An 18,331-nucleotide genomic window follows, 5' to 3' on the forward strand; every position below is an offset into this window, starting at 1 on the left:
GCAAATGATTTCTAAGCACTTCCAGGGTGCCACTATTCTCCATTTGACCCATGTTAAAGGTTCTCATTACAATTATACTTCAAATGAATACAAAATCTCAATTTAATCCCAACCTTAGGAAAATGAAACATATGCTCGGAGGTGAAAGGCCTAACGTTACCTAGGTTATTTGAATGCACTGCATGTTCTTAACATGGATCATAAGCGAGCTGTCTTTTAGTAAATCATTGCACATTCAAAACAATATCTAGCTACCAAATAAATGTCATAAACCTGATAACGCAGAAGAAATAAACAGAAACCTGTGTATTTTAACTATTGAATTCATGATGAAGTCTCACATGGTTCATGTCGATATTTTTCAGAACTCCTAGTTTTCTTTTAAAACATAACCGATTACATTAATTAATCTGTAGGAGATCACTGACAATGAAATCTAGTGCATAGCTTTTTGATAATCTAACAGCACACTTTTTGTCAATGTCAGCCATCATTTTGTATCTTTTAAAATTCTACTTTTGCATTAATTGTCAGACTCCTGAGTAGTCTTTTGGTGGAAATTTTACATTATGTTTTTCAAAAAGGAGGCCTGATTTCAATTAACATTTCCCTGACAAGGTAAAACAATATTGTACATCTAAATTTTTATTTATTTTCCCTTTCATTGTTGGTAATCTCCTAAGCTTGAAAACATTTTTCTTCTCTCTGATTTGACATTTGGCAAACATCAATCGTTCCTGTACTTAAACGTACTGTAGTTGACAGGCTGCTTTTGTTCAAGAACTTCAGCTTATATATTGCCTTAGTATGCCAACATTTATTTCTTTATTCACTAGCGTGATCAGTTACTCAATAGTAACTGTCTTCAGAAATTAAGTGGGTTGCCTGGAAAAATTTTTTTTTCTGATAAATTTGATTAAATCAAAGTTTGAATGCTCAGGACTAAATTTAGAAATTTATTGTTGAGCACCTTTATTTTATTTCCTCTGTAAGAGCATTACATCTTTAAAGAAGATTAGTTGGATAAATATTCTGGTGCTCTTAAAACATTATTAAAAAAATTTGCTTCCACACAGGCCTTGCTTATTTAAAACATAATTGTAATATCATTTGTTTGTCTCTAAATAACTTGGGGTCATATGAAATTACAGGAACACAAATTAAATTCTGAGGTTTAGTCTTCATGTTTTACTTTTTGGGGGTGGGGGTGGGGGAGGATGGGTCATACCCAGAAGTCTGGATAAGAACTTTTATGAGAAAAATCTGTAGCAAAATACAGTGAAGAGAGTCATTCATTCACTATAAATGTAATTAGACTTTCCATCAATGGAAAGACATAACAAAATTTCTCCAAATATATAAAATTTAAAATAAGAAGAGAAAAATAAAATCTTCCTAGAATAACAATAATCACATAACAATATGACTATATTTTGCAGTGTTGCCTGAGAGGAAGTTTTCCTGTTTGGAGATTCAAAGTAATAGCTGATTTGCCTGTCAGTTTTTAATTCTGTCTCTCAGTGCCTAAAAGAGTAGAAAGGGAGAAAGGAGAGAGGGAGAGAAACAAACACTGATAATGAGAAAAGTGAAAAAGATCAGCGAAGTTTCAAGGCTGCAAATATGATCCAAAGTTCAGATTAAAAATTATTCCCACATTTTACTGGAAAGCACTCATATATTTTATTCCATAAATAAAGGAAATAGAAGGCTTTAGTGACAACAAAATATTCATGCATTTTATTTTACTTAGACTTTGACTTTTTTAAAAAGGAACAGTAAATATATGTAGAATATTTAAAATTCCATATCACTTCAGTTAGTGCTAGCCTTTTTCTTGGTTTATTATCGGTCCTGAGATTTCTATCAGAATATTATCTATGCCATTTTCATCAATGCTTCTGAAATTGTCCTAGAGCGTTGGAGAAATCTGGGATCATCAGGGTGTATTTGGTCCATTTGTACTTGCCAGGGCAGTAAGAATGCAAGAAGTTTTGCCCTAAATCATACATAGCCAGTCTGTTTGAATGGGATGTCTCTGGATAGGTCTAAGTTGTTTTGTCCTCTTGACCCACTGTACACTATTAGATATTTTGACTAAATAAAGCTTGGTCAACTTACTCTTCCAATATAATTACATTGTCTATTTCTATAAGAACTTTTTAAAAAGATTGATCTTATCAAAATTTAGTATAAAGCTTCTATTCCGTTTGTGGGATCACACTATCATTTTGAAAGCATATAATTAAACTCTATTTCCAATCATCTTTATGGATGTAAACTATCCTACCTTGTTTATCACTATGCAATCAACAAACGTTGAATTTGACATGTGCAAGGCAGTGAGCTAGATACTGGGAATTTAGTGGTGTCAGTCAGTATTGGAGGTAACTTGATAAATTTATAACAAATGTAAATAATCTTTAGTTCTTTTAAAAATTTATTTATTTATTTATTTCATTTATTTTGGCACCTTTGTACTTTTTCTCACAGTAACAAATTGAACAAACAAAACACTGTTGGACAATGTGTCCTAATTTTTAGTTTGGAAAGAAGGTCACTACTCAAGGAATTTATATTACTTCCTAAGTAAAATAGTAAGTAACCTGGAGGTAATATCAGAGAGCTCCCAGCAGTGTTTAAATACATAGTAGGTCTTCAATACTAGGGGTTGATAGTATTTTAAAAATAAAACAATGGCAACAGAAGTTTTAGAATGACTCAAACTACCATTTTTAACTTAGCAATTGCAAAAGTAAGGCATGACTATATGCATTCAGTATGTATTTAAAGAATACAAAAATATAAAATACAAAAGTAAAAAGTGAAGACCTTTTTTTCACTGGCTTTCATTTATTTCTAGTAGTGCAAATGTGATTCTGGAATGGTGTCAAACATTTGAGAGGATGGTGTATTAACCATCCAGCAGTAACCCTTCCTGGAATAACTCAATTTCAAATTGAGGTAATAAAATATAAGTAGATCCTGAATTATATCATTATGTCCTTTTGTCTATGGTTATATTAGAACATAATTTTAAGAAATCTATTGAGGGTAAAAACTTATGCAAGAGGCAAATGTAAAGATTCTTTAAGGGTACCTTTTTCCTTTGGCCTCCCACACGACAGAGGTGATATTGGGAGAGAACCATTACTGAATCTGCACTTTGTTCACTTCTGCATCCTATCTTTACATACTGTCTGCTCCAAATATTGTTTTTAACTTTAAAATCCTCAAGACCAAACTGATAGCTTGGTCAGAAATTAGATAAGTAAACACAAAGGCTTAGAAAAAGAAATACCCATCATATAAAGTACAGTATTAACTGAAAGGTAATTAATGCTACAATTCACACATTGATATCATTAAATGGATATGTGGTAACTGAATTAATTACTTACTTTGCCAGTTACTGTAGAAATTAAGGCATTAAAATTCAGAAGTCAGAGTCCTTGTGATATCATTATACAATAAATATTTGGAATATTTCCATCTATCAATAATGCCATCTGTGCTATCCAATACAAATGGACTACAACCCACATGGCTCCTTTCCCCATTGATTACTCTGATGAATGAGATACCAAAACCACGCATAAAACCATCATATTATATGACACTGTCATTAAAAAGATATGTAGAAAGGAAAAACACAAGATGATACTTAATTTGAAACTGTCAAGTCAATTTAGTAAAGTTTTAACAACCAACATTATGATCTTAAGAAGTATCAGTATGTTGAATAATATTATGTCAGTCTGTATACTCTCCTAGCACCTTCAAAGAAAACCAAAGAACCAAAAAATTTCTGGAAAGAATATAATAGCTTATTATGATATGTTCAAATTACTAATTATTCCAATAAGAATATACTCAAATATCCTTTCAGGCATGGGTAATTAAATTAAAAACACCTTTCTTTCACTTTATAGAAAATTATAAAATGATCACTTAACTTCTGATAGCAAGTCATTGTTAAAGCAAAACTAGATATATTCCTCATACCTTACAGTCCTGGCCATAAATTTCAACTTGGCAAAATGATCTTTCCCAAACTCATTTCCTTCTTAGCTAAAAATGTAATCTCTTTCAACGGCAAAATAATGACATACAATGATTCTGTAGCAAATTATTCTAAGCAGCACCTAAATTGACATTAATAAGCAGGAAACTAAATACCACTAACTGGAACACTCAAATTTTCTGTTTGATATGGTAATTTGCATTACATTTAGTTGTAAGGTGGGTATGGTTGGCTTGCCTAGAAATTACTTTATTTTTCAAAATCTATAAAGATGACCAGTATTTATTTTGCCCCTTAGCCACACTGAAAATATTCTACAAACTTTCCTTAGTGAAACTCTTTTCAAATTGGAACCCACATCTGTGGATATGTAAGAAGAAATACGTTATTAATAAATGTGTTCACTCTATATCAAAACTTAAGTTTAGCTTAAATAATATAGAAGTTTATATTGTCTTATTTTTAACTGGCATTGAATACCAAATGAAGCCACTGAGAGTGGAGAGGGGAGGGAATCTGTGCAATAGCTCAAATTCACATACGTCAGCCACAGTAAAAATTAAATAAAGCACAAAGAAAGCAACGTTCATAAGAATTCTACAGAGCCCATGAGTCATGGGGAGAGGAAAGGCTCTCAGATAGGCAAGCCTTAGACCCTACTGGATTTGGAGAAACTCCAAGTCATAACCAAAGTAAGAGGCAGCTCGTGGGGACGGCTAGCAAAACTCCACCTTGTTAGTAGAGGCAGCAATAAGCAGGCTCATTCAGGGAAAATGAGGCATCGCCAAACCAAGCTTTGCCAAATCAGCAACAGGCAACATGACATGACCTCTGTGTTCCTGCTGGAGCTAAAGAAACACTCCCACCTCTACAAATATGAAGGCACATAATTTTAAGACAAATTTCCAGTTTGAGACACTGATTATTATGTTACTGTACCAATGCTACATGATGTTAATTGGATCCTTACATTATACTTTAATATCTGGCAGTGTAAGGTTTTCTAATTCTTGCTCTTCCTCTGTACTCCTCGTTCTCTTTCAGTTTCTTCTTTTGGTAAAAATTTCCAGTCTATTTTTGCCTGCTTTATTTCTCTATATCTATTTCAGAATCATTATGTTAAATACATTCCCTATGAGACTTGATTTTAATGAAATTAAATTTATTTTTAAAATAAAAATATAAAAAAACATGTATCTTTAAATCATTTCCATTCATAAATATGATATACCTTTCCAATTTTTTAAAGCTTCATCTTGCCGTAAAGATTTATGGTTTTCTTTATCGAGGTCCTGAAATTTCTTATAGGTTTTGATGCTACTGTACATTGTGTCTTTTTCTCCCATTATCTTTTTAAATTGGTAATTGCTGATATTTAGAAAGTAAAAGATTTTTAGAATTCTCTTCATACCTAGCAATCTTACTAAACTCTAAACTTACTAAAACTCTTACTAGTTTTACTGGTTCTCATGTCTCATGCATTTACTAGGTAGATAATGTCACCTGCAAATAATGATTGCATTGCCAATATAACTTTTAACGTTAAGAAAGAACAGATTCTTGTAAGTTCTTCCTAGAATAAATTCCAGTCATCAGCTTAATCAATTTTTCATTTAAACAGCCCATTACTTTCTGATGACACAATTGTATGAATAATGCTTTGATCTAAATTCAATACATTTCAGAAATGGCTTTTGATGTCTGTGGGATAACTAGGAGTTACAACCCCAAACCAGAGAACAGATCTCATGCTGAAAAATAGAATGCCTGTTAAATATTTTAGAAGAATGGATAGATAAGGCCCTTTTAAAACGTCCTTGGAGACACAAGATAAAACTTACCCTAAGTGAGCAAAATATCAGAAAAATAATTGCCCATCCCCAGAAAGTACAGTGTGACATATGGGCAGAAATGTTTCTACACAGAGTATTTTTCAGCATTTTCTAAGAGCTCTAAGCTGCTCTTATAGAACTCTTAACTTACTGCTTTGGAGAATTAGGATAAAGTTAGTGATGACTATAACTTTCTATTAAGCAATTTTCTTTCTCAGTTGTGCCCTGCCACTTACGAGGCAGAACATAACAGCTCAATCAAACCTTATTATGCCGGATTTAGTAAAACCCTTATGAAATACACTGAGAAAGGCTTGATATTTCCTGGAGGAAACCTCTTCATAAATTGCTCTTCTGTAGACTAGAAATAAAATAGGTACTCTAGGTACCTCTTTATGTGTCCTTAAGTTCTTCTGCCAGGTATCCAGAGCGGTTGCAATGAACTTGCTGCTCGTTACGTTAACAGTGAGCCATGAGAATGTGGGGAAGTCCAGTGCCTCTATGCAGAGCTTCCAGAATTTTCAGGGTGTGGCTCAAGGACATGGGAGCTTCTGTTTGTATTCTGCCACTCACAAGTTTCATTGTGCTAGGTACTAGTGCAGTGTGCCCAGCAGGGTACATGACTTCTCTAACCTAAAATAGGAAAAGGAAATTAAGGTGTGAAACAAGAAAATACACTTCTATCCTCATTCAAGCTGTTTCTGAGTTCTAATTTAACTGGGAAGAAGGAGATAATAATAACACCTACTTTGGTGTGCTATTCTGAGGATTAGGAGTAATATATGTAAAACATCTTTATAGAGTTTAGTCTCACAGAGGCAAATCAATATATGGTAGCCATCATCAATATTTCTGAATTAAGACTGAAGCAAATAAAGGGGCAGCTCTGAATAATTAACCATTGTATTTGTTTTACAGGGTGAAATTAATACAAGTATATGTGATTAATGCTTTTATAATATTATATGTCTTCATTCACTGGATGCAGATATCACTAGGACATTGTTCATTCTTGAAAAGTATTTGAAATAAGATAAGAAGACCTTGTTGTAAGGCTGTGTGTCCCTCGAGGGTGGCACTATGGTTCAGTGGGATGAAGGGCTGTGGTGTTTGGGTCCTGAAAGAGGGTGTTCAATATGTGTGTATAAAGTTATCTGCACCTTACCATTTCAGAGACTAAAGACATAGGATTTTTGCCTCCTAACAGTTGATAGATCACATTTTCCTACAAATCATCCTCTATAATTGGACATGAATTATATAAGACCATTTTACAAAGCATCTGCCTTCTTTTCTGTCGAGACATCTACTAGATCTTGCTCCAAAAGAGCAAGGAGGATAATAAAGGCTCTTAACGCTCTGATTTTCATAAAAATTCTGCGAATTTTTTTCACTACTGTAAAAAGTAAACATAGGAACTGTTAAGTATATATAGATGCCAAATACAGAGTGGTGGTGAGTAAAAACTTTTTTTTCTTCTCCATTCTTGAGGTGTATAAATAATTTAATAGAGACTTTGCTGAACTTTTATCATAACAAAAAATTCCTCAATATTAAAGCTCAGTGAAAAGAAATCTCAGTGCCTGGAAGACAAGGCAATCAAACCATGTGACAGTCCCATATGCAACTCCAAATCTGTCCTCATAACTGTCTGTTGAGCTCACAAAAGAGTCACACATGTAGCTATTGGAAGAATATCTTACACAATTTGGCACACAAGTTCTAAGATTAGCAGCTGAAGAGGGGGAGGAGGAAAAGATGAACATAATAGATTAACTGACACCCATCCACCAGCTTTCTAAATTGTTTGGAATGTTAAAAATATTGTTTTGATCAATCTATATATACACCCTCAAATTTGAAAGAGAAATGCAAAGCATGTTGTGGTTGAAAGAACAAATGGGTTTAAAAAAAAAAAAACACTATGAAATATATGTCACTGAACAAGGGAGTCCAGCCAGCTCCCAAGTGGCATGTTAACATGATGAAAAGCAAATCCAGGATGCTGTGAATCAAAGAGGCATGGGTCTATTTTTAAAGGGGCCTGTGTCTCCCCATTCCGTTTGCCAAGTCTGGTTTCTCTGGAGAGGTCCAGCCTCCAAAACAGGTAAGCTTCTAAATGTTCCAAGAGTTACCGACCCAACATTTGACTGCTTCCTGCCTTAAAAGGTCTTCGGCACTACATACATCATCCATGTTAATCACTAGAAAAACAGAAGAGCTGTTCAACTAGTTCACTTCCCCTATTCGTGAACAGATTGTTTGAGACATAATATGAATACTAATTAATGATAAAATATCTGTGAGTGTTTTGAAATATGGACGAAGATAGCACTTTTAGAAAGGCGTCCAGAGAGAGCTTTTGTAACAAGCCCCACTGGTCATATGAAGGGTCAGGGTACAACTTGGAGATATGAGAGCAAAATTGGCAGAGATTTTGGCTCCAATTCAGTGGGAAACTGTGGATGATTTTTTTTTTTTTTTTTGAATGGGGGGTGTAGGTTGACTTTAACCTTTTCCCTCTGTTAAATTGGAAGAGTTTAAAATGAAAATTCTCTTCACAAATGGAGAGAAAAACAGCCAGAATTCTGTTAGAGGTCAACTTGAGTAGATGGAGGAGTGAGACGTCTAAATGTTTAATCAGGATTATCGGCCTGTGCTCTGCAGCAAAAGAAATACAAGCAGGTAGGGTCTGTCCTGGTGCTGAGTGCCCTAGGCTGACTCATCCTCTCTGATGAAAGGGCTGAGGAAAGTTATTTAAAAGAATATGATCCTCTTCAATTCAATTCCTGTTTTACAAACAGTTTGCTTAGTCTCAGAGAAGTGTACTCATATACATATGGGAAAAATGATTTTATGTTAAAGGGCAAAGTGTTTTATTATATTCAATTACAAAAATCAAATAATATCCTTTGCACTAAAAGCCTAAGTTACTGCTAAAATATGTTATCTCCCCTCCTTTCCTTCTAAAATTGATTATTGTATTTTCTCCCTAAAACCTTTTTAAACTTGCCCCATCTGGTCTCAGAAACTTTATCCTCTAATGCTAGTCTTTGTATTCTCCTTTAATCTTGATATCAAACATGAATGCTTAAATAGTGCTTTATAATCTTTGGGCTTCAGTAATTGCAATTTGTTCTAATGCCAAAGAAAGGAGAAGAGGATTATCTAAAATTAAACATAACAAAGTAATTTATATTTGACTGTAGACTTGTTTTTACTTGAATTTTAACAGTGGATTATAAAATATTAGAAAAATTCATTTGTCTCACTCAAAGAAATGAAAATGTTTCATGAAAATCTGATTTGGGAAAATTAAAGTTGGCCACAGTTTGTATTTCATGTCCAGCTAGTCCTTATCTGTCTGAGGATCAGACAGACTTGGGATTCCTATACTCTGCTGGAATTAGATGATTCTTTCCAAGACTGATTCAAGGTTTGCCATGTCCCAAACCTTCTTGGAGACCCGAGAAATGATTAATTGTTTGCGTTTCAAAGGTTTTATTTGCATTCAACTAAATGTTAGGAAAAAGATACCAACAAATTTGAAATTATCAAAAGAGATGCTGTTAATAGTTGTTGCCTAAAGTGACAGTAAAGTAAGTCCATAAAATAAAAAAGGAGGAAGCATAATAAAGACAATTCACTGTAGATATGAATTTTGTGATACCACACAGTTATGCTTATTGACATCTATTCATATTTCTCTTTCTAGGTATTCACCTTTCCCCCACCTCCCAGTAAACTTGCTGTTAGTGTTTGAAGGCTACAGCAAGGCTTTTCCTAAATACTTAGAAAAAAAGAGATAGAATGCCTTCTGAGGTAACTGGACAAATATACACGGTGTCCTGGGGCAGGTCTTTTCTTGCTGATTGGTTTTCAGGGTTAGCCTGACCCCTTGATTTGGGACTTAGTGGTTCCCACTTCCCTAAAGCCATCTTACCTGGAACTTCTCACCTGGACCACCCTTTACACCACACAGAGACCAACTGAAAGCACCTACCCCTACATCCAGGCCCTGTGCCTATGATCCACACCCAGGCAGAGAGTTGGAATTCTGTTTACCAAGATGGTAAGACAGACAATAAACTTAAAGAAGACAGGGGCCATGTCATCTAGGTCTTCTGTGTGTTCCAAGTATCCTCATGTTGATGTTACGTTGTCCAGTAAATACTAGAGGTGGTGATGTCCTCAGAAGTGACAGCTAGTGTACCGATTTACACTAAATCTGTGCTACTTCAGATTTACCAAGAGCATTCAAAGTGCTGTTAGAACTTTTGAGTTGGCTGGATTTCTACTTTCTACATATCAGAGGGTAAAACAGAAGTTAAAATTGTTTTATAAATAAAGTTGACATATAGAATCATTAGGAGCACAGTGTGTGTAGGATTTTCACCCTTTTTAAGTTCTTCTGTTGCTCAGGCCCCAAACCTTGGAATCGTCCTTGAATCCTTTCTTTCTTTTTGTGTTTTTACCCCTCACTTTCTATCTGCCAAGAAATCCTGTCAGTTGTACCTTCAAAATATATCCAGAATCCAGCCACTTCTCACTAAGTTCAATGTTACTTTCTTGATCCAAGTCACTATCATTTTTCATGTGGATTAATGAAATAACTTCTTAACTGGTCCACAGGCTTCTACTCTTGGTAGGACCTATGCTCAAGCCAGTGCCTAAGTGACACTCTTAACATGTAAATCACATCAGGTCAGTCTTCTGCTCGAAACCCTCTTCGTTCCCCACAGTACTCAGAGTGAAACCCAAATCTCCCCCCTACCCCGCCTCCCTGCTTGTAAGGCCCAGCAAAATCTGACCCTCTCCTCTTACCTCTATTGCCTATCATTCGCTTGTAACTTCACTTTGCTTTAGCCACATTAGTCTCCTTGCTATTTCTCAAACAAGCCTCAAACCTTGAGCACTTCTGCTTTATCACATTTCCACTGGCTGTTTCTTCTGCCTGAAGTGCCATATTCCACTAACATGCTTGGCTAAATCCTTCACTTCCTTCAGGTCTCTGCTCAAAAGACACTTCTCAATGAGCCCATCCGTGACGACCTTATTTAATTGTAACTTCCTTCTCCCCTACATCATTATCTCCATTCTCAACCTCCCTTATCCTGTTTATTTTTTGTCTCCTCTCTATTAGCATGCAAGTTCCATGAGAGCAGCAGCATAGAACCCAGCACATAGTGAGTGTTCAATAAATACTTGCTGAAAGAATCCATTTCAGAAGCAACACAATGAATGATAAGGAAGGGGTTTAGCCAAGAACATATACTGAAAGTCATGGGAAACACTGTAAAAACCGAAAAAAAGAATAAGGAATATCCTTCTTTTTCCAAACAACGTATGCAATGTCTTAGTTTAAAATAAACCAAAAGGTTAAGAAAAAAGGCAATCCATACTGTCATGCTTTATTTTAGATAAGCATAGAGAAAATAGGTAACAACTAGACAAGCAACCATATTTGTTATTATAGAATAAGAAATGGTTGATGAGAAAAAAGTTTAGAATAACTAATAGGATACAGTAAAGGACTGAGCTAAGCATGCTAAAAATAGTAAAATCTAAAAATTTCATACCTTTAAGATTACATACCAAATATTAAATGCAAACTGTGGTCATTCCAAAGATATCCTATAACAAGAGATTAACCTGATATTAATGGCTGAATTTTATTTTAAAATTTTGAAATTTTCTCTTAAGTAAGAGTATAAATCAGTGTTGCATTTCTACTTAAATTTGAGTGAAAATGAGTTCTGTAGAATCAGGTATATTATCCCCAACATCTAGCACAGCAGGTATTCAATAAATGCTTATTAATTAGTAGACAACGCACAAGTCAACATACTTCAGTATGGTGAATTCACCTTGTTTCTTCTTTCTCTGCTTAACTATAGAGCCTCCAATAACACATCATTAAATGAGGAAAAAGCAATAAAACATCTGCTTTATTTGCCTGTCTTTTATATAACTAAAAGAAATAGAACAGTAAGAACTGTTTTAAGTAAAAACCGTGCTAAGCATTTTATCTGCATAATCTCATTTGATCTTCACAAATTAATTGGCAGTTACTGTTGTTATATCTCTTTTAGAGATTAGTGCACTGAAACTTGGAGGTCAAGTCACTCACTCAAGGTCATGCAGGTAGTACAAGGCAGACCTGGGACTCAAGTGTAGCGCTGTATGATGTCAAAGCCCATGCAGTCTTAACTACTAAGTCATATTACCTTCCATTTCCACTGTAATTTTTCTCATCTTTGACTCTGATTATCTCCCCCACAGTCCCCAACCCACCCCAACCTAACAATGGATATGAAACATTTCTATACAACATTTAGTAAAGTTTTTGAATAATGTGAAATAGGTTGTCCAAAGTTCTAAAGAAGGATGCAAACTTTAGTGTGGTAGATAGAACTTGGGCTTTGGAGCAAGCAAGACCTGGGTTATGTGCCTTTGGTTAAGTTACCCTGTGAAACCAGTTTTCCTATCTGTAAAATGACAATTATGATATCTACATTACATGGTCCTTGAGAGGACAATAACTAATGTATAAGAAGTACACAATATATAAATAGCAACTGTTATTTAATATGATACCACAGACAAAGCACATGTTTGTTTTTTTTAATATCTTTATTGGAGTATAATTGCATTACAAGGGTGTGTTAGTTTCTGCTTTATAACAAAGTGAACCAGTCATACATATACACATGTTCCCATATCACTTCCCTTTTGCATCTCCCTCCCTCCCACCCTCCCTATCCCACCCCAAAGCACATGTTTTGATAGTATATGGATTTGTTTTCTGTATATACTTGGTAGCTTAATTACTCAAGAATTATGGTAGTAACTTTTTCCTTTGACTTGGGCTCTCACTCTGTCTTCATAGTCAATGCTGTTGGTTTACCCATATGGATGAATTTACTGCTTCTTATAATAGTCTGAGAAAGTATTAATAATTTAATACTAGTGAAAAGTTTGATTTAATGAGTACTTAAAGCACAGCAAATTATTATTCTATCAAGGTTTACATTTATATGTAGCATAAAGCTAATTGTGGTCATTCATTTATTTATTCAGTAAATTTTTACTGAATGCCTGTATGTGCCAGGTACTAAGTGTTGGTTGGGGATACAATAAAAATATATCACCCTACTCTGAAGGAGACCCAGTCTAGTGAGAAGACCACTAGAGGGTCACTGAATCACTGGGAAGACCCATCAAAATCTATCACAGCAATTTAATAAAGAGACAACAAGTTGAGGCAGTGGCAGTGGGTTGAAGTACTTATATCTATTGATGCTATTCAGTAACTAGAACTGATGGAATGTGATGCTTGATGAGATACACATTTGGAGAGGGAAGAGTGTAAAGGGGGGAATCTAGGCTGACTCATGGGTTTCTAATTTGATAAGTTGTAAAAGTGATGTGCTAAACAAAAATACTTTCTCCTTAAAATCTAACTCATGGAATCATCAGTCATATTTCATTCAATAATAGAACAATGTAAGGGAGAATGATGTTAAATTTAAGTAGAAGAGGATAAATAGAAAAAATAAAATGCTAGCAAATGTAACTTATTATATCATCACTATATAAATTAGGTGTAATGATTTATGATGATAAAAATCACTGGGACTATAGGTAGAAATTTTAGACTATTGGTTCATGAATAACCTTGAATTTTTATTTCTCTTTTGTTCTGTAGCAAATATCCAATATCTAAGGCAGCGCCAGTGCATTTTAAAAGCATACCAATGTCCTCATTAAGGTGAGACTCAAATGTGGTTCTAACCTTCAACTTTGAGACTGGTGCCCCAGAGGCATTTCAGCACCCGTGTGTCCAACTTGTTTCAACGTGCTGCAGTCACTTAGCAGGAGAAAAGTCTATATCGCAAAGGATTATAATCATTGAATTGGTTTGGTCTTTAAAAAAGCTATTTAGAGTTTCAAGTGCAAGCTGCTTGCTGAACAAAAATCTTCAGACACAGTCAACCACAGGATTTCAACTGGACCTCAAGCATTTCACAAAGAAATGATATATCATTTGTCCAAAGAGAATAGAACACCTGTTTCTAAGAGTGATTTAAGTCAATAAGTAATAAACTAAATATTTATTATGAATGCTTTCTCGTGTCTGAATGACTGTTGCTCTTTTGGAGGGCAAAGGGTACAAAAGATTCAGTGACCTTCTGACTTGACAGTCAACTACCATTATGTTCAGTTAATATAAATAAGCGCGGTTGACAATGTGCTAATTGGCCATCTCTGGGCAGCTAAGTGTACTTTTGACTTTAATGAGAACCTAATCAATTAATACTTAAGGCAATAAAGACCTCTTGCTGATTAAATTGGACAGAAATTATCTTTTCTTTTCAACAGGATTAGAGCTGCAAAGTGACAAACTTTTTTTTTTTTTTTTGGTGGGGGGGGTTGGTACGCGGGCCTCTCACTGTTGTGGCCTCTCCCGTTGCCGAGCACAGGCTCTGGACGCACAGGCTCAGCGGCCATGGCTCACAGGCCTAGCCGGTCCGTGGCATGTGGGATCTTCCCGGACCGGGGCACGAACCCGTATCCCCTGCATTGGCAGGAGGACTCTCAACCACTGCACCACCAGGGAAGTCCTGCCACTTTTAAGTCATGAAGTGGAGACTTCTCTTCTGTAATTTGATCGATATAAAGCAGCATCTCTTTATGTGCTCTGTAGACTAGGTAAACAGTCTCCGTGCTGAAATATGGCCATAATTTGTAGAAGCATCCAGAATTACTTTCTGTTTACAGTGTATAATATCTGACTTGGCAAAGGGACAAGTTCATCATTTTAGGTTAAAAATTTATCATTTGGCCACAATGACTAAAAATTTACAATTCCTCTCCTTTAACGTTCTTCTCCTCTGAGAGCATGTTTTCCTGTTTAAAGCTTTGAAACTCCTTTGGCTCAGATGATATATTTGAAAATGCATATAATTTATATAGGAGAGGAGATATGGTTCCTTTAAAAGATACTTAAAAAGCAACAGCTGTGTATCTGCAATAACTGTTTCATGGGGGTTTTAATACAGATAAATATGCAAATATGTCATACTATTTTTAATACACCAGTTTTACACCGTGTAGTGACTGAGAATAGAGCAAACATTCTGTGTATTTAGATTCATAGTGAGAAATATGCACCATTCAAAACTGTTGTTATTGTCATATTGTAGCGAGTAATAAAAATGTATGTCTTAGGATAGTAAATAAAATACTGCTAAATCATAACAAGGACACTGACAAAGTCCAGCACAGTAGTTGTGCAGATTTCACTACCATGTCTTCAGTACTGTTTCAAAAACTACAAAGCACTGCTCATTTTTCTCTACTGATGAGATGACATACAGTTAACATCTAGTTGTAATTCTCAAAATGTATTAACTATTTGTATTTCTCAGACAATATTAACTAGTTATACTTCTCAAACAATATTAACTAGTTAATATCTAGTTGTATTTCTCAAACAATAAGGCAGTTTAATCTAGACTCTGGTCTTTGAAGACAGGACCAACTGGGATTCAAAATTTAGATGAGTAATTCAGGTCATTAATCAAGTTACCTATTTTGTACAGAAACATATGAGAAATCCGTGATGGAGTTAGATTAAATCCCACAGGCTTATTTTGACCTTTCTCTGCTAAGCTTTCTCCTAATATTAACCACAATGACTTTCCCCCCATATTTATTATGAAAAATGTCAAACAGCGCAAAGTAGAGTTATATAGTGAACATCCATATATGTCAGCACTATTAGCATTTCACTACACCTGCTGTATCATGTATCTTTCCATCTACCACCAATTGTTTTTCTTTTGGATTGACTGCTTGTATTTTTTTAAAAATAGAGTTTATTTTTGGGAGGCAGCTGTAGGTTTACAAAAGAATTGTGCAGAAAGTGCACAGTTCCCACATCTCCCCCTCAAGCCCTCCTCCTTAGTTTCCACTACTAACATTTTGGATTAGTGTGTCACACTTGTTACAATTGGTGAACCAATATTGATATATATTAACCAATGTCTGTAGTTTAGTGTTCACTCTTGGTGGTGTACATTCTATGGGTTTTGACGAATGTATGATGACTTGTACCCACCATTACAGTATCTTACAGAGTAGTTTCACTGCCCAAAAATTCCCCTGTGCTCCACCTGTTCATCTCTTCCTCCCTAGAACTCCTGGAAACCACTGATCTTTTTACTTTGAGGTTTTGCCTTTTCCAGAATGTCATATAGCTGGAATCACACAGTATGTAGCCTTTTCAGATTGGCTTTTTTTCACTTAGTAATATGCACTTAAAGTTGATCAATGTCTTTCTGTGGCTTGATAGCTCATTTCTTTTTTTAATTTTATTTATTTTTGGCTGCACTGGGTCTTCGTTGCTGTGCGCAGGCTTTCTCTAGTTGTGGCGAGCGGGAGCTACTCTTCGTTGTGGTGTGGGCTTCTCATTGAGGTGGCTTCTCTTGTTGTGGAGCACGGGCTCTAGGCGCGCGGGCTTCAGTAGTTGTGGCGTGCTGGCTCAGTAGTTGTGGTTCGTGGGCTCTAGAGCGCAGGCTCAGTAGTTGTGGCACACGGACTTAGTTGCTCTGCGGCATGTGGGACCTTCCCGCCCGAACCCGTGTCCCCTGCATTGGCAGGCGGATTCTTATCCACTGCACCACCAGGGAAGCCCTCGTTTCTTTTTAGTGCTGAAAAATATTCACCTAAGGACATTTTGGTGGCTTCTAATTTTTAGCAATGATGAATGAAGTGGCTATAAACATCCATGTGCAGGTTTTTGTGTGGATGTAAATTTTCAACTCATTTGAGTGAATGCTAAGGAGCATGATTGCTGGATTATATGGTATGAGTACATTTAATTTTTTAAGAAACTGCCAAACTATTTTCTGAAGTGGCTGTACCATCTTGCATTCCATTAATAATAAATGAGAGTTCCTGTTGTTCCACACCTGCACGAGCATTTGGTGTTGGTGTTTTGGATTTAGTTATTCTGATAGCTGTGAAGTGGATTTAATTTATTATTTTTATTTTTTTTGCGGTACGCGGGCCTCTCACTGTTGAGGCTTCTCCCGTTGTGGAGCACAGGCTCTGGACGCACAGGCTCAGCGGCCATGGCTCACGGGCCCAGCCGCTCCGTGGCACTTGGGATTTTCCCGGACCGGGGCACGAACCCGTGTCCCCTGCATCGGCAGGCGGACTCTCAACCACTGCGCCACCAGGGAAGCCCGGATTTAATTTATTTTTAAAGCAAATTTTTATCTTGGAATAATTTTAGATTTAGAGAAAAGTTGCAAAGATAATACAGAGTCTTCCTGTATATACCTCACCCAGTCTTTCCCAATGTTAACACCTTAAATTACCAGGTACACTCATTAAAATGAAGATACCAACGTTGATACATTGATAGCAAGTAAACTCCAGACTTTATTCAGATTTTATCAGTCTTTCCATCAATGTCACCCTTTTGTTGCAAGATCCATACAGGATTGCATTCAGCTCATCATATCTCCTTAATCTCCTCTAGTCTGTGATAGTTTCTCAGTCTTTTCTAGATTTCTATAACCTTGACAGCTCTGAGGAACATGGGTCATTTTGTGCAATTCCTCTCAATTTGGGTTTAACTGATGTTTACCTGGGATTAGACTGAAGGTATGAGTTTTGAGGACGAATACCACACACGTGAAGTGTCCTTCTCATTACATCATACAATGGGGCACATGCAATGAACATAACTTATCAATGGTGATATTCCTTGATCTTTTGATAAAGGTAGTGTTCGCCAGATTTCTTCACTGTAAAGCTACTATTCCTCCCTTTTCATACTCTGTTCTTTGGAAGGGAGTTACTAAGACCAAGTGCATACTTGAGGGTTGGGAATTATTTATATCAGTATGGACTCATGTATATTTATTTTATACTTTGGACTTTGTTGCTAAATTTTTTTTCCCAGCTTTGACCATTGGAGGCTTGTTCGAGATGGCTCCCCGTCTACTTGATATGTCTCCATCCTGTTGTTTTTTGAGTTCTTCCTTACTTTCTGACGCTATAAGACTCTCCAGGCTTATCTTGTATCCTCCTTGTTTCAGCTATAGAGTCAGCCATTTCTTCAAGGAGTCCTGGTTCTTCTTATTTGGGAGTGGTATTTAGAAAGCAAGATCCAGATGCCAGTGCGCTCACTGCCATTGGGGTGCTACCACAATGATTTTTTTTAAACTTAATAATCACTAAGAATGTAACATGAAGAAGCACTCTTTGAAAATTCAACTTTTCTTAAACACGTGAGAAAAGAAAAAAACTACCATTAATTGTTCCATTTTATCTAATGTCTTAGAGAAAACTATACTACCTTCAATAATATTTTTATTTGTGATTTCATTCAGCCCTATTTGGACCTTTATAAAAATAATTTATTAAAAAAATGACAGAAACATCAGAAAAAGTTGCAAATGCT

The 18,331-nt window shown here is 35.7% G+C and overlaps 1 protein-coding gene across 7 annotated transcripts in view; it reads right to left on the reverse strand.

The window, feature by feature from the left end:
• Positions 1-18,331, reverse strand: part of DPH6 (diphthamine biosynthesis 6) — a 443,212-nt gene that overhangs the window by 134,286 nt on the left and 290,595 nt on the right. Inside the window, exons 13-14 of one of the 7 annotated variants that reach the window (XM_079914296.1) lie at positions 11,433-11,487; positions 5,139-6,486 (exon numbers count right to left, since the gene is read on the reverse strand). The exons of 5 other annotated variants lie outside the window; for them this stretch is intronic. In XM_079914296.1, the coding sequence (XP_079770422.1) occupies positions 11,472-11,487 (16 nt within the window). In that variant the 3' untranslated portion in view covers positions 5,139-6,486; positions 11,433-11,471. Of the gene's footprint in view, positions 1-5,138; positions 6,487-11,432; positions 11,488-18,331 lie in introns of those variants that run through there. One more of the 7 variants, XM_079914297.1, reaches the window with a different exon arrangement.

The sequence above is a fragment of the Stenella coeruleoalba genome (genome assembly GCF_951394435.1).
Source record: "Stenella coeruleoalba genome assembly, chromosome: 2".
Lineage (NCBI taxonomy): Eukaryota > Metazoa > Chordata > Mammalia > Artiodactyla > Delphinidae > Stenella > Stenella coeruleoalba.